This window comes from Vombatus ursinus, unplaced genomic scaffold, assembly GCF_900497805.2.
Source record: "Vombatus ursinus unplaced genomic scaffold, bare-nosed wombat genome assembly UNPS02014863.1, whole genome shotgun sequence".
Lineage (NCBI taxonomy): Eukaryota > Metazoa > Chordata > Mammalia > Diprotodontia > Vombatidae > Vombatus > Vombatus ursinus.
Genome location: NW_020954641.1, coordinates 33,373,866 through 33,400,904, shown reverse-complemented (window position 1 = coordinate 33,400,904; position 27,039 = coordinate 33,373,866). Strand labels below are relative to the sequence as shown.

Sequence of the window (27,039 nt, the reverse complement as noted above, 5' to 3'; positions counted from 1 at the left end):
ACAGTAATAATAATAACTTACATTTTATAGAGTCTGTTACAAAGTATACTACATTCATTATCACATTTGATCTTATTAAATGGTATTATTACCACTATGAAGTAGGTATGAGCAAGTTTTTTCCTTTCTATTTTTCAGATGAGGAAAAAACGCTCAGAAAAATTAAGTCTTGCCCACGGGTTCATAACTAGCCAATCACACTCTGACTCCCAATTCGATGTTCTTTCCACTGCCAAGTAGTTAGAGTACAGTTTATTTTATGTTAATTTCAATTGTCTCAATAATGACATTTGGGAGACATTCTAGTCTCATTGGCAATACACTTACAAAAATCATGTTGGGTGGAGTTACTTCTGTAGCTGGATCATTGCATCCATTTCACCTTATTATTCTGTACTGGATGATCCCACATATATGTGCTCTCCCTAAAATATAGTGAATACCATATTTTTACTAATAAAAATATATCTTTATTAAACTAGTAGCATGAATTAGATAACTAATCACTATTAGACATTGTTTAATGTAGAGTTATAATAAAAATATGATTGAAATGAAAAATGAATGTCAGGGAAAAGGTTAGCATTATTAATAATTCAGTGTATCTCTGATCTCATCAATGTGAATATTATGTCAAACCATGCAGATTATAATCCATCTGTGCCTTCTCATCCTGTAAGATTCTTGTTGGCATCCTTTCCATAATAGTCTATTATGATCTGCACCAGCTGTCTTTCTCTCACTCTTTTAACATGTCATGGGTACTAGTATAGTACTTGGACTATTCATCTCTTTTCACATAACCAGCTGGTCTTCTTTTCTAGCTATACATTTCCAAGATGATGTCATACCACCGCATTTACAGATATTATTCAGTAAATACCTATTAAATGCCCACTATGTGTAAATCAATGTGGCATTAGCAGGGAGCTAGAAAGTTCTGGGTTCAAGTCTTGCCTCTGATTTATGACTCATATTGACTGTGTGATGCTGGTCAAGTCAATTCTCAATGTTCTAGGCAACTCAAGAGTGTAAATTACTGTGAAAGTATAGATCTGTGTTGTAGAGGGAGTTTCCTCAATCCAGGGGTTGCCTTTATTAATGAAATCACAAATCCGGTTCCAATTCCCCATCCCTGTGTGCAAGGCACCATGCTAGACAACGGGGATACAAAGACCAAACAAAGTCCTTGCTTTCAGAGGACTTACATTCTCCTGGGGTCACTTAATAGGTACACAGATATGTTAAATAAATTTTGCATTTACTTAATAGAAAGTAATTTCAAAATGGAAGGAGAACTAGTAACTAGGAGGAAGGGGAAGGGCCTTATGTAGCTATATCGTGCCTGATCTATACTCTAGAGGAAGCTAGGAATTCCTCATGGTAGAGTTGAGGAGGGAGAGCATAAGGAATGTGAAGGACCGTTTTATGCAAAGGCATGAAGGCAGAAGATGGAATGTTGTATATAGGAAACAGTTAACAAGCCAATTTGAAGTGGAGAGTGTATAGGATAGAGAACGCTATGAAATAAGAATAGAAACTTATGTAAGAACCAGATAGTGATGTTTTAAATGCCAGAGTGAGAACTTGTATTTTATTCTAGAGGCAGTAGGGAGCCACTGGAGATTTTTGAATAGGGAATACCATGGTCAAATCTGTGTCTTGGTGCTATCAATTTAATGGCTATATGAGAGAAAGATTGTTGAGAGGGGAGACTGAAGGCAGGGAGACCAATTAAGAAACTGTTGCAAATAGTACAGACAAGAGGTGATGAGGGCTGCATGAGTTGGGAGAAAGAGATAAATGTAAAGAGTTGTTGTAGGGGTGTGATCAACAAGTATTGGCAACTGAATGGCCAGCTGCTGGCACAGGACCACTCAGCATGGCATGTCCACATCAGAGAAGGTGCTGTGCTGTATGAGCAAAGCAGAATCGAAATAGCTCAGAAGAAGTACAAGATGCGCAGATGTAGAGAATCCACTCCAAATATTCACATAGACTATTTGTGCCTGACCTATGGTGGAACATTCCGAGCTCATATTGGTCTGATCAGCCACAGTCAGACACACTGAAACTTGACTGTAGCATAGTGATGTCATTTTGGTCCTCTTCGAGAATGAAGGACAACAACCAAAAAAATTGGTAACTGATTGAATATAGGCATTGCATGAAACAAAGAGTCAAGGATGACTCTAAGTTACAAAGTTTGGTAATTAAAAGGTTAGTAGTCCCAACAAAGAAGTAGGGAAAGTACAAGTAGGGATGGGAGGCAATATAATTAGTTCAATTTTAGATGACATAATTTGTAATTTGCTAGAGGTTGCTTTTGTTCATCACGTTATTTCTCCATTGCCTTTAGGTCAAATGCATTTTAAAATTCATTGAAATTCATGGTTATATAGCATTATCAGGACAATAGTTATGTTATAAATGATAAATCTTTTTTGTTTTATTTTGTTTGTCAGGGAGAGTCCTGTCATTGAAAATACTGTGTAGTTTCCCAAATGTGATGTAATCCATTCACTTTCTTCTGTTCAGTTCTGGACCTAGCTCTTTGTCTACCTATAATGCCTGTTCAAGATGTATGTACTAATGATCAATTAAAACCTGCCTGTCCAATTGCATGTTTCAGTTTGGACACTAGACATTCTTCATCCATTTGGTTTTTCTTATGTGGATTGTTAGGCTCTTTCATATCATCATGAATCTTGTTAAGGAAACCCTTTAGCACTCTGAGGTTTGATATAACCAACAAAGTACAAATGGTAAACAAAAGGATATAGAAATCTCACCATCTATAGGTAATTCATTTTCATTTGGATTCTGTGCAGAACATCTTCCATGGTATAGGTGAACACTTCCATTGAATATACAACTTCCCCCCCTACAACAACTTTATTTGTGTGAAAAGTGTTTTGTAATTCTGTTCATATAGTTCCTGGGTTTGTCTTAGCAGGTAGACTCCCAAGTATTTTGGATTGTCTACAGTTCTTTTAAATGGAATTTCTCTTTCTATCTCTTTCAACTAAACTTTGTTGGTAATATATAGAAATGCTGATGGTTTATGTGGATTTATTTTATATCCTGAAACTTTGCTGAAATTGTTATTTATTTACACTAGTTTTTTAGTTGATTCTCTAGGATTCTCTAAGTATACCATTGATCAATCTTCTTAAGTTTTTAAAGTTTTTTCTTTATTTTGTCTTTCATTAGTCAGGAGGGCTTGGTTTGGTCATTTTGGTTAAGTCAAATAGCATTTATTAATCACCCACTATGTGCCAGGAGCTGTGCTAAGCTCTGGGGATACAAAGAAAAAAAAAACAAAACAAACAAACAAAAAAACCAGTACCTGCTCTCTAAGAGCTCAGTCTAATGGGAGAGATTACATGCAAACAATTATGTCCTCTATACAGTATGCCTTCCTGATGTTTGTTGTTGCCATTTATCTTTCTTCATATATCAACTCAGTGTGTATTTTTTTTGTGAAGTAGGCATTATCTCTTTTTGAGCAGTGACTTACTTTGTTTTTTTTCCTATAAATTTTAAGCATTTATTTTCTCTCCCTTCTTCCTCCCCACACCCATCCCATTGGAAAAGAAAAGAAAAACAAAACCCTTATAACCAATATTTATGGTAAAGCAAAACAAATTTCCAAAACAAATTGGCCATATTAAAAAAAAAAGTCTCATTCTGCATCTTGAGTACATCAAGGGATAGGTAGCATGTTTCATCATTGGTCCCTGAATTGTGTTTGTCAATGTATAAATCAGGGCTTTCAGGTCTTTCAAAGTTGTTTGTCAGTTATTATATAAATTGTCATTGTGCCTTTGCTCACTTCATTCTATATCATTTGCACTCCCCAGTTGATAAGTAGATGAAGGATATGAATAACCAGGTTTCTAAGGAAGAAAGTCAAGCTATCAATAGCTCCATGAGAAAAAAAAAAAGTGTTTCAAGTCATTTAATAATCAGGAAAATGCAAGTTAAAAAAACTGAGACTCCACCTCACATTCATCAGATTGGCAGTGATGACAAAATGGAAAATGACAAATAGCAGGAGGAGCTGTGGGAAAACAAACACATTAATGCTCTGATGGTAGAGTTATGAACTGTTCCAGCCATTCTCCAGAGCCGTTTGGAACTATGCCCAGAAAGTGACTCAACTGAGCCTGCTCTTTGACCCACTGAAACTAGGCTTATATTTCAGAGACAGAAAAAAGAAAAAAAGGACCCATGCGTACAAAAAATATTTATGACAATTTTTTGTAGTAGCAAAGTCCTAGAAACTGAGACACTGCCCATCAATTAAGGAATATCTGAACAAATTATAGGTTATGAAAGTAATGGAATATTATTGTGCCTTAAGAAATGATGAAATGGGGGCAGTTAGGTGGTGCAGTGGCTAGAGCACCGGCCCTGAAGTCAGGAGGATCTGAGTTCAAATGTGGCCTCAGACCAAACACTTACTAGTTGTGTGACCCTGGGCAAGTCACTTAACCCCAACTGCCTAAAAAATAAAGAAAGAAAGAAAGAAAGAAAGAAAATGATGAAATGAATGGTTTCAGAGACCTGAGATGTCTTGTATGAACTGATGCAGAGTTAGATGAGCAGAACCAGTAGGAAAATGTATATAATAACAACAATATTAAGAAAACAAACAGGGGCAGCTAGGTGGCACAGTGGATAGAGCACCAGCCCTGGATTCAGGAGGACCTGAGTTCAAATCCAGTCTCAGACACATAACACTTACTAGCTGTGTGACCCTGGGCAAGTCACTTAACCCCATTGCAAAAAGGAAACAAACAACTTTGAAAGACTTACGAACTCTTATCAATGGAGTGATCAACCATGATTCCAGAAGAACAGTGATAAAGTGTGCTACTCACTTCCTGACAGAAAGGTGATAAATTCTGGGTACAGAATGACATCTATATTTTTAAAGGTAATTCATGTGAGAATTCATTTTGCTTGACTAGACAGATTGATTACAAGGGTTTATTTTTTTCCCTTTTTCTTTTCCCATAGAAAGAGTTGGGAAGAAGAGAAAATAGATTTTTGTTAATTAAAAAATAAATAAAAACTAAAAAAATCCACCTGTATCAATTCATACAAGTTTTCCCAGATTTCTCTGAAATTGTCCTTTTTCCATTTATTATAACATAATAGTATTATATTTATATACTATAATTTGTTCTGTCATTCCCAAATTTTTGGGCACCTCCTTTATTTCCTGTTCTTTGACATTACAAAAAGAACTACAATAAATATTTTTGTACTGTGGACTCTTTCCCTCTTTCTTTGCTTTCTTTAAGGTGTAGCCGTAGTAATGATTTCACCGAGTCAAAGGGAATGCACAGTTTAGTATTTTGGCGGGGGGGCATAATTCCAAATTGCTTTTTGCAGAATAGCTAAATGAATTCATAGCTCTACCAGAAGTACAGTAATGTGCTTGATTTTCCACAGGCCCCACAAGATTTACCATTTTCCTTTTTTATCAACTCTGCCAATCTCTTAGGTATGGGGTGCAGAGCTGTCTGTCTTTACAATACTGTTGTATAAATTGTTCTCCTGGTTCTGTTTACTTCATATTACCTTAATTCATACAATTCTTCCCAGGTTTCTCTGAAACCATCCCTTCTGTCATTTCTTACAGCACAGTAGTACTCTATTATACTTAGTTTCTTTAGCTATTTCCAAGTTGATGGGTACTCCCTTAGTTTTCAGTTCTTTGCTATAGTAAAAATAGCTACTATAAATATTTTTGCATTTATAGGGATCTTAATATATTAGTGGCACCTTGTTGGAAGAAAGTCTTTAAGGCAGTTATTTTGCTCTGCTGAATCAAATGCTTTAAAAATAATCAAATAACAAATGTAACAAGATCTTCATCCTCTTTACTTTTCATTCTGTTATGGACCCAGTTACTCTTATAGATCCATTGAGCATCTGATTCACCATGCTATGAATGCTCTCTTTTCCTACAACTACAAGGGGCTCAGAAAATTTTTTTTTGGACAATTAATGTAAAAGTAAATCTGGTTAATATTTACTCATCACTGCTCCTCAAAATTAGTTTCACTGCTTGGAAGACCACTAGGACTTGGATCCCCCCAGTTCTCTCAGAGCTAAATGCACAGGCACTGTGCTGCTCCAACCCTAGAGCCCCTTCATATCAAAGCTTCCTCCCTATCACCTCAATAGGCTCCTTCCTTCAACCCTAACTCATATGATTCCTGAGGCTCCTGGACACTTCAATCTCAACTTGGTCAAATTCAACAAACTTAAGTACTTACTGTGTGCAAAGCCTTATACTAGGTATTGCTGTCACAAAAGTAAAAGTAATATAATCTTTGCCTTCAAGTATCAAGTATCATTCTATTGACAGAATCTTCTCTCCCTACCTTTTCCCCTTCTTGATTTCCTACTCACAGTTTCCTTACTCTTTTTATTCCCGTTTCTCTCTCAACTACACTCTTCTTCCCAAATTTCCTTGCATACTTCACATACCAATTGACATTTGTGTCAATCACCACAAATTCTTTAATATCAGTTTTAAGAATATGTCTTAATGCTCGTAAATCAATTGAAGCCATGTTGGATAGCTATGTGCCCTTATTCCCCATCCCCTCACATACTTATATCCCCTTGAGGCTCTATTATAAGAAATGGCTTGAGTAAGTAGATCTCATCTGCTATAGGATATTGTTTGTGAAAGTCTACCTATTCCCTTATCATATCTGCATCATTTTCATCGTCTTTCTATAAATATGTACACATGAACACATATATAATCCTCATAAGAATTTTATATTTTTTAAAAAGTAGCCATTCTGGTAAAATGCAAGTTCTTTGAGGACAAAAAGGGCTTTATTCTCATCTCTTTCTCCTTGGCACCTGGCACTCATATAGTGCATTGGGTACTAAGGTGTTATAGTTCAAATGCGATGTTTTCACTATCATTGATGATGAGAATGGATCACTTTTCAAATGCCTGTGAAACTGCATTTACCATCTCACCGTTGTCCTCTTTCCTGTTGGATCATCTTAGGATGAATTGAGTTATTTGGCTTAATTGAGCCTCCTGCCAAGTTGTTTTCAGTCTCCTTTTCCTCTCTGTTGCTTTTATGTTTTATGAGTTAATAATTTTCATATCTTTCATCATTCTCCACCATAATGTTTTTGCGAATGAGTTTATGCTCTAAACCAGCGTTTAGAAGCTGCCATATTTCTCTGCTTCACATGAAGATCAAGTAGTTACTAAATGAGGTGGTTTCTGTGCTCTTTTGGTCTCTTTATTATGGCAACTCCTACATGCTGATGAAACATTTGGAAGAATTGGGAAAGATCAGAGTTAAAGTTGTTATCCCCTTTCCATTTTTTTATATCAAGAGCTTATTTGAACAGGCCAGTTTGTAACTGTTAAAATTGCACACACTTGTTGTCTTCATATATTGCTTTAAGTTAAAGTTTAACAGCTTAATATTTTGTTACTCACCATAGTGAGAATACATATCCACTGAAAATCAAAACGTCTAGTCCTAGACTCACAATTTCCATTGTTGTCCAAATAACTAGATGAATCATTTGCTTGAACAAGTTTTCATCCTCCCAATTGGCTATGGGTTCTAAATTGTTAGGTAGTATTATTGACAACAGCAGTTATCAATTGTAAAATAAACATTGTAAAATAAACTGGAGAGAGAAATGGCAAACCGCTCTAGTATCTTTGCCAATAAAACCCCAAATGGGGTCATGAAGAGTTGGACACAACTGAAAAACAACTGAACAAAAACAGCAAAGAATCAGCACCACTGAGTGAATTTTTAGATCTTTTCTTAGTAGCAGGAACTTTTTTGTGTGCTTTTTAAAATGTCAACTTTTGCAGCCTTGAGCTGTGATAGGACTGAGTAGGCAGAAAGCCATGGCTTTGACTTCCAGCCCTGATTAGAAGACAAGGGTGAAGGCTGTTGCACTATGTCTAGGGGAAACTAGCTAGACCAAGTTGATTGTGAGATGGCCAGTAATAACCTGGGAAAGTAAGTTTATTCACATGTTAATAATCCTTGAACCTTGAGATTAGAGTTCTCTTACTTATGACTATATATTCTTTCCCCTGTAAATGCTAGATTACATACTTATAAGTCTTTAAGCTCCTTTAGGGCACAGGCTATATCTTATCTAAATTTGTATTTCCTCCAGCACTAAGCATGGTGCTATGCACATACTAGGTACTTAATAAATATTTGGCATGTTGTTCATTTCAGTTGTGACCTGTGACCTCATGGGTTTTCTTGGTAAAGATACTAGAGTAGTTTGCCATTTCCTTCTTTAGGTCATTTTACAGATGAGGAAACGGGCAAACAGGGTTAAGTGACTTGCCCAGGATCGCACAGCTAGTAAGTTTCTGAGGCCAGATTTGAATTCAGGTCTTTCTGATTCCAAGCCCAGTGCTCTATCCACTGAGCCACCTAATTTCCCCCGAATATTTAATATACACACTTACATGTATGTGTACGTATAAATACATACATACATATATAGTGAATATATATGTGTACACACACACATTTCTATATCCAAATGGAATATATGTATATGTGTAGATAAATACACATATACAGGCACATATATGTGTACACACATATGTATGTATATGTGTGTACACACACACACACACATATAATCCATATAACAGAAATGGCACAGGGTTGGTAAAAGTTAAAGAAGGGATGCAGAATCATAAACACTTGATTGTAGCAACAGAGATGTTATGATACACAAATTAGTTCAGGGAATAGAGAATTAAAACATCTCAGAGCAGAAAGGGACCTCACAGGGCATAATCCAACCTATACTTGATTGAGAATCTCTTCTATGTGTTCCCTGCCAAATAGTCATCCTATCTCTCCTAGAATATTTCAAAGGAAAAGAGACCTATTATGCCCCAGTGCAGCCCATGCCAACTTTAATTATTTGGAGTGAACGAACAAGTATATTGGGTTTTTTTTGTTGTTGTTGTTTTGTTTTGTTTTTTGTTTTTGTCTTCTGGCGTTCTTATTATGTTCCAGGCACTGTGTTAGGTACTCAGTATACAAATATAAAAACGACAAAGCCATTGCTTTCAAAGGAACTTAGATTCTATTGGGAACAACATGTTCACAGAACACCTGTTAGCGATGAATAAATACAGATGTACAAAATATATACAAAGTCATTGGAAGGGGTGGCACTAATAATTGAGGGGATCAAAAAAGACCTCTTAAAGGAGGTGGCACTTAAGCTTCAAAGGAAACTAGATGTACCCAGAGGCAGAGGTAAGGAGAAGAGCATTCCAAGTATGGGGGACAACCTATACAAAAGCATGGAGACAGAAGATAGAATGGCTCTACAGGGAACGTTAAATAGGCCAAGGTATGAGGGCAAATCATGTGTAAACAGCCTGAAAAAAATTTATTAGAGTCAGACCATAGACAAACTTTAGGCACCAAATAGAGAAACTTGTATATTTTCTTAGAAAAAAATGGGAGCCATTGAAGGTTTTTGAGAAAGTAGCTGTCTAAGAAAGAGGAAATGAGGGTCTGAACTAAAGTGGTTGTGGTATGAATAGAGAGAAGGGATAGATACAATTAATACTGGAGAGATACAAATGGCAAGATTTGGCAACTGATTGAATGTGGGAATTGAGTGAGGATGAGGAGCTGATGATGACTTCTGGGTTATAAAGCTGGATGCCAGAAGAGAACTGCCCTAGGTAGAAATAGCGATGTGAGGAGAAGTGGGTTTTAGTGGGGAAAGGTAATTAGATTTTGAATGTTTCAAGTTTGAGATGTCTGTGGTACATTTGGTTGAGATGTCCAGGAAGCAATTGGAAGTATTGGACTAGAGCTCAGGAGAGAGAGCATGGGTAGAAATGAGGATTGAATCCATGGAAACTAGTGAGATCACCAAGAGACAGAGTGCAGAGGAAAGACGAGGGGATGCCTCAGGACCTAGGGATGTATATGGGGCCCACACTTGGATGAGCCATAGGGGCTAATACTGAAATGATACAATGCTGGGCCCGGAGTCAGGAAGACCTGAATTCAAATCCAGCCTCAGATACTTACTGACTTTGTGACCCTGGGGCAAGTCACTTAACCTTTGTTTGCTTCAATTTCCTCAATTGTAGAATGGGGATATAAACAGCACCTACCTTCCACTTCTGGGCAGCTAGGTGGTGCACTGGATAAAGTGCTGGGCCTGAAGTCAGGAAGACTTGAGTTCAAATCTGACTCTAGTATAGCTGTGTGACCCTGGGCAAGTCATTTAACTGTTTACCTCAGTTTCCTCATCTGTAAAATGAGCTGGAGAAGGAAATGGCAAACCACTTTAGTATCTCTGCCAAGAAAACCCCCCATGGGGGGTCAAACGCAACTGAAAACAACTCAACAACAACAACAATAACAACAACCTTCCACTTAGCACAGTGGCTGGTACATAGTAGGTGCTATATAAATGCTTATTCCCTTTCCTTCCCCATGCTCATACAAAGGAGATGGAGAAGAATCAGTCACATGGGTAGAAAGAGAAGCATAACCAGATTGTGTCACAAAAACCCAGGGTAGGGAGTCCAGAGGTAGGTGTTGTTAAACAGTGACAAATGATGAGGCTTTTCAAGCTCCTTAGTTCAGCTTTCTCCTAAAGCAGTAATGAAAGGCTGTAGTTTCTATTGTGTGATAAGTGGATAATTTCGACTAGAATTCCTCTGTGTATTTCTATAGAGAATTGCCACCTATGTGTGAGTGCCTAATAACTATACTGTTTGATAGTGACAATATTTCACTGTACTGGAAAGCATGCTTTATTGTACTGAAGAAGTCTAGTTCAGTTAACCTTTCATCAATTTACTTTTAAATATATCTTTTTATCACTTTGGATTCTCTCCAAGACTTATTTGTGATTTTTCAAATGGCATAACAAAACTAAATATACCTTTTTAGCTCTAAATTGCTTCCTGGGAAAGAAATAAGCGTTACTCTTATTTTTTCTGGGTCCCCTAATTATTATTAACCATTTAATCATTCTTTTCTTTGTAATGAAATTGTACAATTAAGACATAGTCACCTTGCAAACTAGGTCAGGCCTAACAGTGTGATGTATCAGCCAAAAAGGGTAAAATTGCATGTAGCCCAGGTCTACTGGCCATGAAATTCCCTGCTGAATGCTTTTTCAACAATACTAGTTTTTTTTTATGGACAGTGCAGTTTAGGCTTCATTAAGAGAACCATAATGGAGAAGTAGATAGAGCACTAGGCATGGAATGAAAAAGACCCTTCTTTATGAGTTTGAATCTGGCTGTAGACACTTATTAGCTGTGTGACCCTGGGCAAGTCACTTCACCCTGTTTGCCTCAGTTTCCTCATCTTTAAAATAGGCTGGAGAAGGAAATGGCAAACCACTCCAGTATCTTTGCCAAGAAAACTCCAAATGGGGTCATGAAAAGTCAGGGATGACTGAAATGATTCAAACAACAACAAATGTCAAAGAAGGAGATGGTGGGTCTACTATCTTCTGCCCTGGTCAGAACATATCAGGAGTATTATGATTAGTTCTGGGCACCACATTTTAGGAAGGATTTTGGTAAACCAAACTGGTGAAAGGTCTCAAGGTCATGCCACATGAGGACCAGTCAAAAGACCCTGGAGTGTTAAGATTGGAGAAGCCTTAAGGATTTGGGAGCATGATAGCTATCTTGAGAGGCTGTCACATGAAAGAGGGGTTAGATTTAGTCTACTTGGGCCCAGAGGGTAGAACAAAGCAGCAAGTTTAAAATACATAGACTTAGGCTTGATGTAAGAGAAAATATCCTCAGAACTAGAGCCATCCAAAAAAGGAGAATGGGTTGGCTGATCATGTCTTCAAGAGAAGGCTGGATGTTGTAGAGAGCATTCTTGGTCAGGTATAGGTTGGTCTAGATGGCCTCTCACCTCCGTGAGAGGCCAAGAAGGATGAGTGCTGAGAAAAGGCCGTTGCATTTAGCAACAAAGAAATTATTACTGACCTTGGAAAAACTGTTTCAGTGGTGACAGAAACCAAATTGTAAGAGGCCAAACATTGAGTGGGAGAGGAGAGCGTGGAAGCCATGAGTATAGACACCTTTTTCTAGGAGTTTGGCTATTCAAGAGAGAAAAATATGACAGTAACTTGGAGGGATAGCAGAATCAGGTGAAGGTAATTTAAGAATTGGGATATCTGGAAACTGCAGGGAATGAGCCAGTGGGTAAAGAGAGTATGAAAATTTGGGAAGGAATGAGAGAATTATTGAAGGGACAAACTCCTAGAAGAGATGGAAAAAGATGAGATCAAGGGCATTGGTAGAGGGGATTAACATTATAAGAAAAAAGAACATCTCATCCTCTGCATCAAAGGGAGAGAGGAATGGGTGATGTTGAGGTGATTTGAAGTGTAAAATTGAGGCCTAAAGGAAGCTTTGTCACAAATGGCCTCCATTTTTTCAGTGAAGCAGGAATCAAAGCCTTCTGCTGAGGAGGAAGAAGGAGGCATAACCATAGGTAGCTTAAGAAGAAAAAATTTAGAACAGACTCTATAGGTAGTGGGTGAGAGAGGCAATTAGTAGAGTGGATCCAGTCAGCACGATTATGTGTCTACCTCCAGTGTCATTCGAGTAGCAAAGACAGGTAGTGGATAGGATGATAATGGAAGAGGCCATGGTTGGAATCTTGGGAAGGATGAGCAATGATGAGACAATGGGGCAAGGGATTCAACAGCGCAGGATGGTGTCAAGTTGAATTTGGAAACTAATGAATCAAGATTCTGAAGGAAAGGAAATAAGGATGGAGCAGGGGTCATGACCTGAAATTAAGGAAGGGTGAAATGATGAGAAGTTGGTGAGGACAGAGTATTGGTTTAGGGAGGATAAAACACAGGTAAAAATGGAAGGTCAGTAGGTATGATCAGATAGGGGAATTTTTTAGAATTATGGATTGTGGAGGTACCACCCCTGTAGGTGATGACCATCAAGGGTATGACCATCCCTATGTGCAGCTGAGATGAAAGGGAAGGAGAAATGAATAAGCATTTATTAAATGCTTACCATGTGCCAGGCACCATGCTAAATGTTTTACAAATATTATCTCATTTGATCCTCATAACAACCCTGAGAGGTAGGTGCTATTATTATCCTCACTTTACAGTTGAAGAAACTGAGGCAGACAGTGTTTATGTGACTTTCCCAGGATCACACAGCTAATAAGTTTGAGGCTAGATTTGAACTCGGGAAGATGAGTTTTCCTGTCTCCAGGCCTGGCATTTTATCCACTGCACCACCTAATTGCCACAAACTATCACAAGAACCTCCTAATTCATCATGCTATCTGATGCATCTCCCCTCCCCAATTCATCCTCCAAGCCAAAGCAATCTTTCTGAAACCAAAGGTCTGACCACATCAGTTCCCTGCTTGAGAAACTCTAGTGACTCCCTGTTATTTCCAGGATCAAATCTGGATCTCCTCTGTCATTCAAAGTTCTTAACAACCTGTGGATAGCCTACTTTTCTAATCTTATTATGGATGACTTCCTTTCATGCACTCTTATGTCCAGCCAAACCTGCCTTCTTGACATTCCTTATGTAGGCCATTCCATCTCCCTTGTCCAGGCTGTCCTATCATGCCTGGAGTTCATTCTCTCCTTACTTCTGCCTCTCAGAATCCCTAGTTTCCTACAGATCTCAGTTCAAGGCACCATTTCTTACATGAGATCTTTCCTAATATCCCCAGCTACAGGTGCCTATCCTCTCTCCTCAAAATTACCTTGCATTTCTTTTTTATATATTTGTATGTATACATGTTGTCTCCTCAACAGACTATAAATTCCTTGAAGACAGGGATTGTTTAATTTTTCATCTTTGTATCATCCCTATTGTCTCAAACAATGTTAGTCAAACAGTAGGTGTTAAATAAATGCTTGTGGGTTTTTCAAAATGCTTGTTGGGTTTTGTTTAATGCTTGTTGATTGGTTGATATGAAAGAGTAGAAATCAGGAACCCAGGTTCTATTCTAGGCTAACATTTGCTACCTGTGTATTCCTGAACATAAGGGGCAGCTAAGTGGCCTAGTGGATAGAGTGCTGAGCCTAGAGTCAGAAAGGCTTGAATTCCAATTTGGCCTTAGATACTTACAGTTGTGTGAACCTGGGCAAGCCACTTAACTTCTGTTTGCTTCAGTTTCCTCATCTGTAAAATGAGGATAGTAATAGCACCTCCCTCCCAGGGTTGTTGTGAGGGTCAAATGAGATCATTGTGAAGTTCTTAGTATAACGCTTGGCACATAGTAAGCACTACATAAATATTGGTGATTATTAAATTATAAAACCATAAAATCATAAAACGGGAAGAGATCTTAAAAGATATCTGGTCTATTTTATAACTGAAGTATGAATGTCAATTCTTTTAATCAGATTTCGGTTAAACATCTCCAACAAGTAAGTGTTTGTGTTGCCTTTACTGATGTTTTTCAGCGGTGAAGGTTAAACCATGTCATACAGGGACCAGGTCAAGTAACTGGGTATATTTAGCCTGGAGATGAGAAGACTTAGTGTAAATATGATAGCCCTCTAAACACTTGAAGACTATTGTCAAATTGGAGATGTATTCGAAAACTGTTATACTCGACTCCTGAAAGGAGGTCTGGGAACACAGGGCCAAAGCTGCATGGAGGCTTAAAGGAAAGTTTAAAAGAAAAACTTCTAAATCATCTTTGCACTTGAGATCTTCCATTAGGTGCCAATGTACCCTCAAATACCCTTACTTTCTAGTTTATCAACCTTCTCGGCTCTTATTATCTAAATTTTCAATCCGTTTGGCATCTAACTGGTACAATGGATAGAGCGCTGGTCCTGGAGTCTGGAAGATAAACCAAGTTGTTAAAAGTTCTCAAGGTCTTTCCTGACCTTAATGAGTGCCTGAACTAGGTGGTAGCTCACATTTATATAGAGTTTCTTGGTTTACAAAATGCTTTCAGTCCATTAAAATAATTGATTGTCACAATAACCCTGTGAGGAACTTGGTACAAGTATTATTATCTCCATTTTTACAGGTAATAAAACTGATGCTCAGAGAGACAATGCTATTTGTTTAAGATGATTTAGGATACTTAGTATGTGACTCAATCAGAGTTAAGTCTAGGTTTTCCGATTCCAAATTTGGTTCTCTTTCTACCCTGCCACACTGACTTGGCAGAATTCAGCTAACTATCCTGATTTCCTTATGGTGGTTTGGGACTACAACCTTGACTAGGTTTTTTGATTTCATCTTCAATGCCTCTTTTACTACCTCAGGCTTCCTGTTGGACTGGGACCATGAAGTAGATAAATTATAAGCCTTCGAATCAACTTGCTCAGAATCTGTGAATCAGGAAGAAACCAGGGATGGAATGGATGTCACATTCTAGAGTATGGGTGATTCTGGGGAAGATCTATATAGTTTGGACGGGGCTCACTAGCAATCCATAATAACAAATGCCTTGTCCTTATAGGTACAATGGATACTGCTAGAACAGAGGTTGGCTGGTACTATTTATGGGCTAGCACTATGATTAGGTGACTGAAACCCCTGAATTTGGTTTGTAAAATAAGCCCTTAGAAGTCTCCATGGGAAGAAATTTGGCCCTTGACCTATAATCTTTGGGAGTACTCTAGACTGGATTTTTTTGTGTGACCAAAAGGATTATGGTTAATTGTGTGTAATTAGTTATACAAAGAAATCTGCCTTGTGAAAAATCATTATCCATATTTTTGGACCACTAGGTAATCTGTTCCTTGAATTCCAAGAGGAGATGGAGAGCACCTATAAGGTCTACTGTGCCAGCTATAATCAGGCCATGGCCATGGTAGATTCGTATAAGAAGGTACCCACGCTACAGAAGGCAATTCAAGATGTCATCACTGCAGTGGTGTGAGTTGAAACAACAGGGACGGTTGGGTAAGAATTAGGAAGAAGCTAGAAGAAGATTTTTAAACTTTGTGCCATCTATTAAGACCCCTGTCAAGAGAACTGGTTGTCCAAATGTTTTCCACCCTGGTCATATTGCACCTGAAGGACTGTGTCTAGTTCTGGGTACCACATTTTGAAAGAGAAATTGACAAGTTGGAAATTAAAGAATTAGAGAGTTTTAGTTTGGAGAAGAGAAGACTTATGAGGGGCAGGGTCAAATATCTGAAGCCTGTCCTAGAGATAAGGGATTGTATTTGTTCTATTTGACCCCAGAGGAAGCAACCTGGCAGAAGTTACTCAGTGTCAGTTTGGGGCTCTAACGATTATCTGAGTTTTTTGACAATGGAAGGAGTTGCTATGTTCCTGGAGATGTTCAAGCAGAGGTTGGTTGACTTCCTGATGTAGTAAAAGGGGTTCCTGCATTGGTGGAGAGGGAAAGGAAGAGATGACCTCTAAACTTCTTTTTAGCTCTGAGATTCTACAGAGCTTGCTATAGCTACAGTCTTTAGGGAGTTCATTATGATTATTACATGGTCAGAAGCATATATGGGTAGAACTGGGGAAAAGTTTATAATTATAGTCAGATCTGCCATAATGTAACATATGAATTCCTAAAAATCACCATGCTATCCATGAAAGATCTCACAACAAAAACCATAGGGTTTATGGGTAAAATGAAGTTGAAGGCACAACACTTAAAAACTTCATCAATGATGCATTAAAAAAGATAGGAACCTTATTAAAACAGTAGCCCAGTTTTATACATGTTAAATGTTTTAAAAATACATAAATACTACAATAAATAGTGGCATCTGTGGTTGAGCTGAGCCTGTACTACCTGTACACAAATTCTGTCTTCTGGTAGAGATTGGCAGCTTATATTTAACTTATGGTCTTAGAGTTGGGTGGAACACTAAGATGTTAAATGACTTGTCTATGGTCATACATCTAGTATTTATCAGTGACAGGATTTGAACCCAAGTCTTCCTGTCACTAGAGTGGCCTTCTCTCCTTTTTATCATGTTTCTTCTCAAGGCATAGTTATACCTTGAGAGTCTACATTCATTCTGGGGTAGATGACGATTAAGACCAAAGAGGGAATGAAATATTATTCTCTGGTTAACTCATTGTCCATAAGTTGTAATGATGACAAAAATCTCCATAAGTTAGTTTGAGCCCATCTTCCTAACACAGATGATCATGCCCAGAAAGTTTCCAGGTTGTTAGCTGTTGCTACCTTCCTTTTGCACAGGCAGCCAAAACACATCTGATTTTTTGCTTTTAATTGAAAATCAACTGCTGTTATCGTGTAACTATAATCCATTTTAGCCTTCACTGCTCATTTGTTCTGCAGCTTTCTGCAAATCAAGAATGTTAAGTCATTCACATTTGTACAATGCTTAAGTGTAGAAATCGCCTTCCCCTCAACAGCCCTAGGAAGGAGTTGAAGATGGTTTATGAAAAGAATCCCTAGGAGTAAAAGTTTTAGACCACTAGTCCTGCTGATTCCCATCCTCTCGACTAATCTTCTCCCTCTCTCTCTCCTTCCCCCTCCCCCTCTCCTTTTCCTCACCTTCTCTCTCTCTCTCCCCATCTCATCTCCTCCTCCCCCCCTTCTCCACCTCTCTTCCTCCCCCTCTCCTCCACCCCCTTCTTCCTCCCCTTTCCCCCTCTTCCCCTCCCCCTCCCACTTTCCCCATCCCCTTTCCCCCCTCTCTTTCTCCCCTTCCCCCCTCTTCCTCTCCCTGTCTTTCTCCCTTGCTCTCCTCACTTCACTCTGTTCCTTTCTGTTCTCTCTCTCTCCTCTCCCCCCTCTTTCTCCATATCTCCCTTTTCTCTTTCCCCCTCTCCCTTCCTTCCCTGTCTCTCTCCTCCTTCTCTCTTTCTTCTTTCTTCCTTTCTCCCCTGCCTCCTCTCTTCTCTCCTCCCTCTTCCCCATCTCCTCTACCTCTCTCTCTCTCTTTCCAGAAAAGGTTTTGCCTTTAAGAAGAAATGCCAATGGGAAGCATTCCATCAAGCTAAGGAGATTCTGTCTCAGTTATTTAATAGACAATCATTTGTACTTTTCGAAGGCCTGACTCACCCTGGTATAATATTGGAGGATTGTTTACTGAAAAGACTGAGTGGGCCCTGTTTTGCCAAGCTGAAAAGCAAACCTGTAGTCAGCATTTCCTAGCCAACCTCTGCTTTCTGTTCCTATGTGGAAAGCCATGCAGCAGCCCATGTTGGTGGAATTTGGGTCTAAGCTAAGGAGTCTCCTAATCTATCCCCATTGTTACAGAGGACCTGACTCATGAATTTTAAGCTTTAATACCACCAAATGCCCAGAGTCAACCCAGAAACTGCAGAGGCGAAGGGACATGAAAATAAGCATGCACAGTTCAATTGAAGCTGATTTTAGATTTATAGAATTTTTAGGGTTAGATGGAGCTTTAAAGGTTATCTAGTCCAGCCCTCTCATTATATGGAGTAGAAATGGAGGGTCAGGGAGGAGAGGAGACTTGGCTAGTGTCACACAGTAAATTAGTAGCAGAAATAGAACCCATGACTGGAAATTCCCATCTCTCTCTTTCTACTGGATCCCACTGCCTCCTGCTGACATCCTTGAGCTCTTCCAGAAATGCCTGGAAGTTATACTCCTTCATTGTAGAGAATTTGAGTTTCCTCTTTGAGGGAAATAAGTTCTTTATGTCATAGGGGTTCTTGGGGGCTACCTATTTTCCGGCAGTTTGGTTTAGTTCAACAGACACTTAGTTCCGAGTATTTGCAGGGTACTGTGCTAGGCATTGGGAAAAGGAACATGGAAAGGGAATAAATACCCACTATGAGCCAGGCACTGTCACAAGCACCTTATAAATATTATCTCATTTGATCCTTACAGCAACTCTAGAAGGTAAGTGCTATTGTTATCCCCATTTTCCTATTGAGGAAACTAAGGCAGACATAGACTAAGTGACTTACCTAGAGTCATACTCTAAGTATGACTCAGTAAGTGACTGAGGTCAGATTTGAACTTGTGTTTTCCTGATTCTAGGCCCAGTGCTCTAGAGATCCACTGGACTACCTAGCTGCCTTTTGAACTTTCTGTTAAAGGGACCCAAAGAGTATTCAAATCTATGATTTCAGATCCAGAATCAAACATTTTTTCTATTTAGCCATATGCTCCAAAATTGCATGAACCCCCCAAAAATATATATGACTTTATCAGCTTTATTGGTGGTTCTCTTGATTAGGAAGAGTTATATATAACCAAGTTTACTATTCATACTCCCATAGTCTTGGTACTCTAAGACTAGATAAGTAAATTTAGAAGTCATTTGCACTGAGATGGTAATTAAAAGCTGACTGAGAGGGAAAATAGAGACTCTGGACAGAGCTTTGTAGGACACGGAAAGAAATATCATTTCTCTCTTATATTTAATAACTAATTATTGAATTAAGACCAAGGTTTTTACCCTTTTTTTCTACTTTCTCATCAAAAATCAACCAGTATGGGAAATCTTGGGCAAAGACTTACCAGGCTAAGATCTAATCAAAGACAGTAAAAGAAATCCTAAGTTTAGGCCAGTGGATGAATTATTCCTGATCATTGTGTTTACTCAAACAGATCTGGGAAAATGTGGATTCTCACTTTTGTCAGACAGGTGATGTGGAAATTGATAAATCTCTTTGACTAAGACTTGGGTAATCCAAGTCATGTACCCCCAAGACCCTCATTAGAATGTTCCCACATCTCATTATAATATTAATTTTCTCATTAATTGATAACCAATCAGAGTTGATTGCTACCCTCAGGAACACCCACCCTTCCAAGGGCATATAAGCATTGAGTGGGTTCCATGAGGGGTTTTTGGCATTTGAGAGTGCCATTGACCTCTTTTATTAATAAAATGCTAGCATTATTAATAAAATGACTAATTACCCAGAAACTATGTCTCTTGAACTTTTTAAATGTCACAAAACCCATGGTTGGGAGTGAGACATAGATGTTAATCTGGCAAAGGAAACTTTGAAGGAATGGTAAAAGGTAGCTGAAGGTGAAAAGAGAAATGCCATGAAAATTGATGAAGGAGAGAGTATTTAGAAGGAGGGAGCGGTCAAGAAGAACAGGGAATGAGAAAAGGTCATTGGATGGAGCAATTAACAGATTGTTGGTAACTTTGGAGAGATTGTTGGTAACCTGGAAGAGAAATAGTTTTGATCAAAAGATAAGAGTGATTGGGTAGGAAGCTAGATTGCCAAGTAGGAGGAAGAGAGGAAGGAGAAGAAATGACTGTAGACATTTTTCCCCTAGGAATGTGGCTGTGAATGGGAGGACACAGGAAGAGGGGCTGGTCTTGGCAAGGAGAAGGAACACCTGTTTATCAGTGACTAAATCAAAGAAGAGAATGAGGGTGATTCAGTGGGATTTTGAGGTTCAGGATAAGGAAGGAGAAAGGAAGTACACAACAGATGGCCCTTATTTTCTCAGTGAAGTGGGAGGTAAAATCATCTGCTAACAGAGAGCGGGGAGGGTGGTTGAAGACTTGAGGAAGAAGGAAAATTTTAGAACAGCCAGTGTGGGAAATGTGATGAAGAATCAAATAAGGAAGAATAAAAGTATTGCTTTTATTAAGACCCTACTCAATTTGATTGTATGACTTTCTTCATTGGTCTTACACAGGAGTTAGGAGTATAGAAGTGGGGTAACCAGGGATATGCTGAAGCCAGCTTGAACCTGCTCTCAAGAGCTGATTTTTAAAATGTGAACATTTGCACCTTGGAAATAGGCAAACACTACAAGTCTGGGCTGGATTTATTGTTTTGTTGACTGTTGACTTAATATGGAGAAAATTTTAATAAAAATTTAATGCAGAGTAGACTTGAAAGTGTGTCATGTGTGAAGAGCCTGTTGTTAAATATTTTACCAGCACATCCCCCCAGGGGGAGGTTAACCCAGGTTTGGGGTTTGCTAAGTTGTGATCCATCAGTTTTCTTCTACCAAATCCTTACTGAATGTTAGGGCTGAAAGGACCTTTAGTAATTTTCTACTTCACGGGTTCTTAACCTGGGGTTTGTGAACTTGCTCTTTGAATATTTTGTTAGCTGTATTTCAAAATACATGGTTTCCTTTGTAATGCTGTATGTTTTATCTTATGTACTTAAATACATCTTTGGGCTTTACCAGTCTACCAAATGGGTCCATGACCCAAAAAATGTTCAAAGAATCCCTTATATAGTTCAATTTCCTCATTTTAGAAGTGAAAAAAAAAATGAGGCCCAGAAAGGATAAATGTCTTTCCCAAGATTACTCAGTGAGTTAGTAGTAGGGCTGGGGTTAAAATGTAGTCTCTGATTCCTAGTCCCAAATCTCTTTCCAGTCCACAAGTCTACCTGACTAATTTGTCCCCCCACTTTTCCCGTAGGCCACAGGCTGGAGCCTCAGGTCTCACTTTCTTGCTGGTGATGCCTGTGCAGCGGGTGACCAGATACCCTCTCCTGCTGCAGAAGATCCTGGAGAACACGCCACCTGATGACCACGCCTACGAGGCCTTGCAGAGGGCTACCAGAGCCATGCAAGAGGTCAATTCCAACATCAATGAGTACAAGAGGCGTAAGGAAATTGGTAAGGATATTGGCCAGTTGGGAAAGGCCCCCAGACTTCTAGATTATCTGTATCCTGGCATTTGAAAGCTACAAGTTGATGCCACTCCAAGTTCCAAAGAAACTGAATTTTAAGGAGATAATATGAACCACTAAAGACAGAAAGTTTTCCAAGTAAAGAGAAATTCAGTATTAACAACAATAATAATAATTACAGTGCTTTAGGGTTTACAAAGCACTTTCCTTATGACAATCCTGTGAAGTAGGTAGTAAGAGTATTATTATCCTTATTTTATAGATAAAGAAGCAAAGAATGAGTGGTTGGTTGACTTGCTAAAGGCCATATGGCCAGTAGAAGTAGAGACTGAAACCCTTAGGTCTTATGACCCCCAGACTATCCAAGAACAGTGTGCTCTGTCTACTCTAGCATGTGGCTTTCAGCACTGGAAGCCCCCATCACCCTTCTATGGGCTAGGGACCTCAGGTCTCTGCTTTTCTTTTCTTTATAGTTCCTAGGCTTCTCCTTATTCGTTCCTTTTACTACTCCTTCCTTGTTCTGTCACAAAGCAGTGACCCCAAACTGGCCCTAGACCAACTTCTCAGGGAAAATTGTGTGCTCTCATGTATCCCTTTCCCCCCTGCTCTGTTCCTTGCTCCCCCACAGTCACTAAATACAGCAAGTTGGAGCATCTGACGGTCAGGGAGAGGTTGGCCCGGATTAATACACACTCTATCTCCAAGAAGACTCTGCGTCTAAGTCAGTTGTTCAAGCAAGAAGCTGGGATTGTGACCAGGGTGAGAGTCCTTTGTTACTTATATCTCCTGGTACGTTGCTGTCCTGGGCCCTCTAAGCAGTAGTGGGAAGAACCTGAATGTGTAACCTAGAATTCTTTTTATGTAGGGCAAAAGCAAAAGGGGGAGAGCATGGGGATAATTGGGATGGGCATGATGGGTACAGAGGATAGTTTAGTCAGTAATGAAGTGGTAGCTTCCCCTCCTCTTCATTCCCCAGTTCTCTGTCCTATGACCCTTTCTCTTGTCTTTACCTGGGGGCCTGTTTTCCCCCACACACCTCCATGGGTGTGAGTCCTAGCATGAGGACCTTCTTCTTTGGACCAACAGGGGAGAAACGTTCCCTCCTGAGAAGCACTACCCCTTAGATATTGGCACCTGTGGCAAACCCCAGACCACAACACCCAGTTATGGCTCTGCAGGGAGAAGATTCAGAGGTTATGAGCATTCTGGGAATGTCACTTGTCCTACATGTAATTATAATTCACTTTTCTGTAGCATGTTCATATTGACAAAATAGTTTGCTCATAACAATCCTGTGAATTAGGTGGTACAAGTATTTATTCTCTGTTTTATAAGTAAGAAACCCGAGGATCATCTAGGTAATGTGAGCCCAAAATCAAATACCTATGAAGTGTGGAGCTAGGCATTGAATTCAGGTCTCCTGCTTCTAAGATGGGTGTTCCTTCCATTATATCACATTGCTCTCACCAGAAGAAGCCCAGTTATGCCTTTTGTAGACTAGAGAATATAGATTTCAATTGTTCTGATCTCTTGTCACCCTACAAGTGTGAAAAATGTTAACTATTCCAGGATGTGGAAGGCTATAGATAGCAAAATCAATTCAGTATGCACTTGTTAATTGCCTACTATATGCAAGACCCAGTGCCAAGTGCTGGGCATACAAAATCAAAAATTAAATTATCCCTGACTAGGAGTTTACATTTTATTGGGAGGAGAAAAGGAAAAGGATGGTATGATGGGGAAATTGAGGGTGACTTTGAGTATTGGTATATTAATGGGATTAGGGATCAAGCTGAAGAAAGTGTGGAGAGGCCATAGTTCCATATAAATCCACATGTGGCTCTGAAGTTAAAGAGCAATCTAGTCATAATTCAGTGGGCATTAATCTTCATAAGGGCTTTTACATTTAAATTTTTCCACCAAACCTCAAGAGACAGGTACTGTCAGGATATGGCCCAGTGGAAACCTTTTAGGGAACCAAAGGGATGGTGTCAGCAAAAATAGTCCTGAGCCTTCAAAATGTGGCTACTCTGGCTTAGATTCTGTCGTTGCCATTACCCCCTCCAGCGTTGCCACCAAGGCCCCTTCACTTCAGCCCACACAAGCCTGCTCCTGAGGTACTGACCCTGACTTCAGTCTGTGGACTTCAGATTTTGATGACTTGAACCTTTTCTCCTTTCTTAGGGCTTGATCTCTGGGTTTTCTGTCAGGCCATACTGAGTCTACTTATGTCAGCACCTGGGAATCTGTTCCCCCAAGGACGTGAGATATCACCGAGACCCTACTGGGCCTCAGCTGCTTTAGCTTCTCACATTGAGGCTCTCCTGTCCCCTAGAGCTCTCAAATTCTAGGCTCCCCTAGGGTAAGACAGGCTTGATGCAGTGCCATTTCATTTCTGTGGAAACTCCCAAGGCCCCTGGGGCTCCCCCCCTTCCCCAGAGATTAAATGGTCCTATAAGAACACTTGCTTTACAGTCATTGAGTTTGGATCAGAAACCACCTATTATTCTCCAACATTTTGTGCTGATTCCAGCTGATTCACGAGAAAGGGAAGGAAATATTTGGAAAGGTTTGCTATTTTAAAGGCCATTCTGTGACTTCATTCCCAGTGGGAGTGAAGGTTGTTAATTCCTTGTACATTCTTTTGGAGCCTGTGTCCTAATGCTTCCTTGTGGACATTTCTGCGTAATGGTAGGATGGTTTAACTGTTTACATGAGCTTCCATTCTGATAGTGACTGAAAGTCCCAAATTTGGTCTGTAAAATCGGTTTCCTCCCTGGCTTCTTGACTTAAAGTTTTCAGTGAATGGCTTCTGATGCCTACTGAGTAAAGTTCAGACAGCCTGGCATTCAAGATCCTCCGCAATCCAAGACTCTTTTTTAGTCTTTTCTAATGCTGTCTGCTAACCTTAGCACGTACAATGAACTCTAGCCAAGGCGGGCTCTCACCCTCCCCTCCCTATGTCACATGTTCTCATTACTCTATGTCTTTGCTTATGCTGTCATCCAACTGGCTGTCCTTTAAGGTCCAACTCAGATCCCCATCCCTCCGTAAAGTTTTCCCTGACCCCTTAAATTTGTTACTGACTTCTTTTTTGAATTCCACAGAGCCCTTCAATTTATACTTGCTCTTATGTAATTATAGTATAGTCTTTGTGAGTTCCATAAGGGCAAAAACTGGTTCTTCCAAACTTTGTATTTCTCCGTAACGTAGTATTCTGTACATTTGATGTTGTTCGTGCAGTCTTGTCTGACTTTGTGACCCCACGCCACCATACTGTTCATGGAGTTTTCTTGGCAAAGATACTGGAGTGGTTTGCCAGTTCCTTCTTCAGTGGATTAAGGCAAACAGAGGTGAAGTGACTTGCCCAGGGTCACACATCTACTAAGTGTTTGAGGCCAAATTTGGACTCGGGTCTTCCTAACTCCAGGCCCAGTGCTCTATCCGCTGAGCCATCTAGTTGTCCCATTCTGCGCATAGTAGTTGCTTAATTAATATGGCATAATGAATAGAGTTCTGGAACTGGAGTCAGGAAAACCTGGATTCCAATCCTGTCTCTAGTACTTACTAGCTGTATGATGATAGGGGAATTACTTAACCTCCTTCTGAAGCCATTTCCTTATCTATAAAATGGGCATATTAATATTTGTAATTCCTCCGTCACTGGGTTGCTGTAAAGCTCAGATGAAGTAATGTATGTAAGTTGCTCTGCAAAATCTCAAAGCATTATACAACCATCAGTTATTATTATTATTTTTGAAATATAACTTTCATCACTTGGATTTTAGACTGAAGACAGGGAGTTCGATGACTTAGAAGAGAAGTTCCACTGGGTGGCATTGTGTGTGAATGAACTAAAGAGCAATGTGGCCTCATACCTGGAGAATTTGGAGGTAACTGTTCTACGTGCCAAACAAGACCCTAGGGGCCCCACACATCATCACAATCCAGAGAACTCGAGGGAAGGGCAGATGATAGAAGGTGAATACTGAGGAGTTTCGTGGTTCTGTAAAACTGTGTTGGGGCTCTCAAACTGATGAGGCATGCCGAGAACAGTAAGACATCCGGTTGCTATCTTTACAGCTATGTTGGGGATAAGAGAAGCATCCAAGCTGGAGGAGGGCCCCTGCCTAAGGTTGATAGAATAACGATGACAGAGAGAGATAGAACAACTTAATTCTTGTCTGTTCATTTCTTTGCTGAGGAGAAAGATCTTTTTGACCTGGATAGGGCAGAATGAAAATGATTAATAGGGAATTGAAGCCAAAGCTAAATGAGATGTTGAGAGTAACTAGTTAGTTTCTAGAGTTCAAGTCACTTGACCCCACTTCAGGTACAGGTTGGACCTTTCCAGAGGTCTTTTCCAACACTCAGACTCTACAATGTACCCTGATGAACCCTGTTCAGGTACAGGTTGGACCAGTTGGACCCTGGACCTCCTTTCTAGCTCTTGGCCTCTTGTCCAGCTCTTAGCAAAGTGCCAGCCTTAATAATGACCATCAACCACCAAGTGCTTAAGCCACCTAGTGCCCTTTAAACAAAGAATACCATGAGCCTTCCGGGCTCAGCTTCCGAGGCCATTTTAGAACCTCTCAGCCTGTCTCATTTGGTGAGCAGATTTAAATTGGCACAGACTCAGGGAATTTACTCTGGTTAATAGCTGTCCTTGAGGTATCCTGTTGGAGTCCTGACCAGAATCATATGTCTGTCTTTCTCACCATTCAATTCTGTTGTTTTTCTTTTAATCCTTGTCCCCAATGTTGACACATTCCAGAGGGGAGGATGCCCACGGTCCTTTTGTAGCTCATGTCTGTGGATTCTCATTGCCTTGTATAATGTCCCTTACTCTGGCCTAGACTTTCCTCAGGATCAAACCACATGAATGTGATCTGGAGATGGAAGGCGGAGCTGTGCAGCAATATTGCTGCCTTACAAGAAACTTGCACCTTCTGGCCTTCTTGGAATTTGTAAGTTCTCTTGTTTCTTCCTCGAGTAGATGATGGAGCCTGTAGAGTAAGGGAATTTCTGGTGTGTGAAGTCCAGGACTGGCATGAGCTTTGAGAGTGGAGAGAGATATCTAGAGCATTCTAGACAAAGTAGGAGAGTAGAGGCAGGAATATGGCTTCCTTAATCTTTCCTTGTCCTTCTTAGTCTTTGTCCTTTTCTTTTGGGCCTGGAATAGAGCTCTTTCCACTCATAGTGAGATATGTATGTAAAAAGAAAGATAATTCCTTCCTTCAGGGAGCTTACATTCTAAAAGGAGAAGATAGGACATAAAAGGGAGCTGAGAAGTTGGGGGTAGGGGAGGTACCCAGGCATGGGAGGCAAGGTGGAGTGGACCTGAGGGAGAAGTAAGCATGGCTGGGTTTGCTCCTCAAATTAAGGTTCCAGGGAAGAACTCACCTAAATTTCCCTATCTAATATTTATGTTA

General features: G+C 39.6%; 1 protein-coding gene across 1 annotated transcript in view; it reads left to right on the top strand.

Annotated features, from left to right (window-relative positions):
- Nucleotides 1-27,039, top strand: part of ARHGEF37 (Rho guanine nucleotide exchange factor 37) — a 72,779-nt gene that overhangs the window by 30,905 nt on the left and 14,835 nt on the right. Inside the window, exons 4-8 of the mRNA XM_027841653.1 lie at nucleotides 15,802-15,949; nucleotides 21,394-21,593; nucleotides 22,236-22,366; nucleotides 25,396-25,500; nucleotides 26,464-26,574. Coding sequence (XP_027697454.1) covers nucleotides 15,802-15,949; nucleotides 21,394-21,593; nucleotides 22,236-22,366; nucleotides 25,396-25,500; nucleotides 26,464-26,574 — 695 coding nt within the window. The remainder of the gene's footprint in view (nucleotides 1-15,801; nucleotides 15,950-21,393; nucleotides 21,594-22,235; nucleotides 22,367-25,395; nucleotides 25,501-26,463; nucleotides 26,575-27,039) is intronic.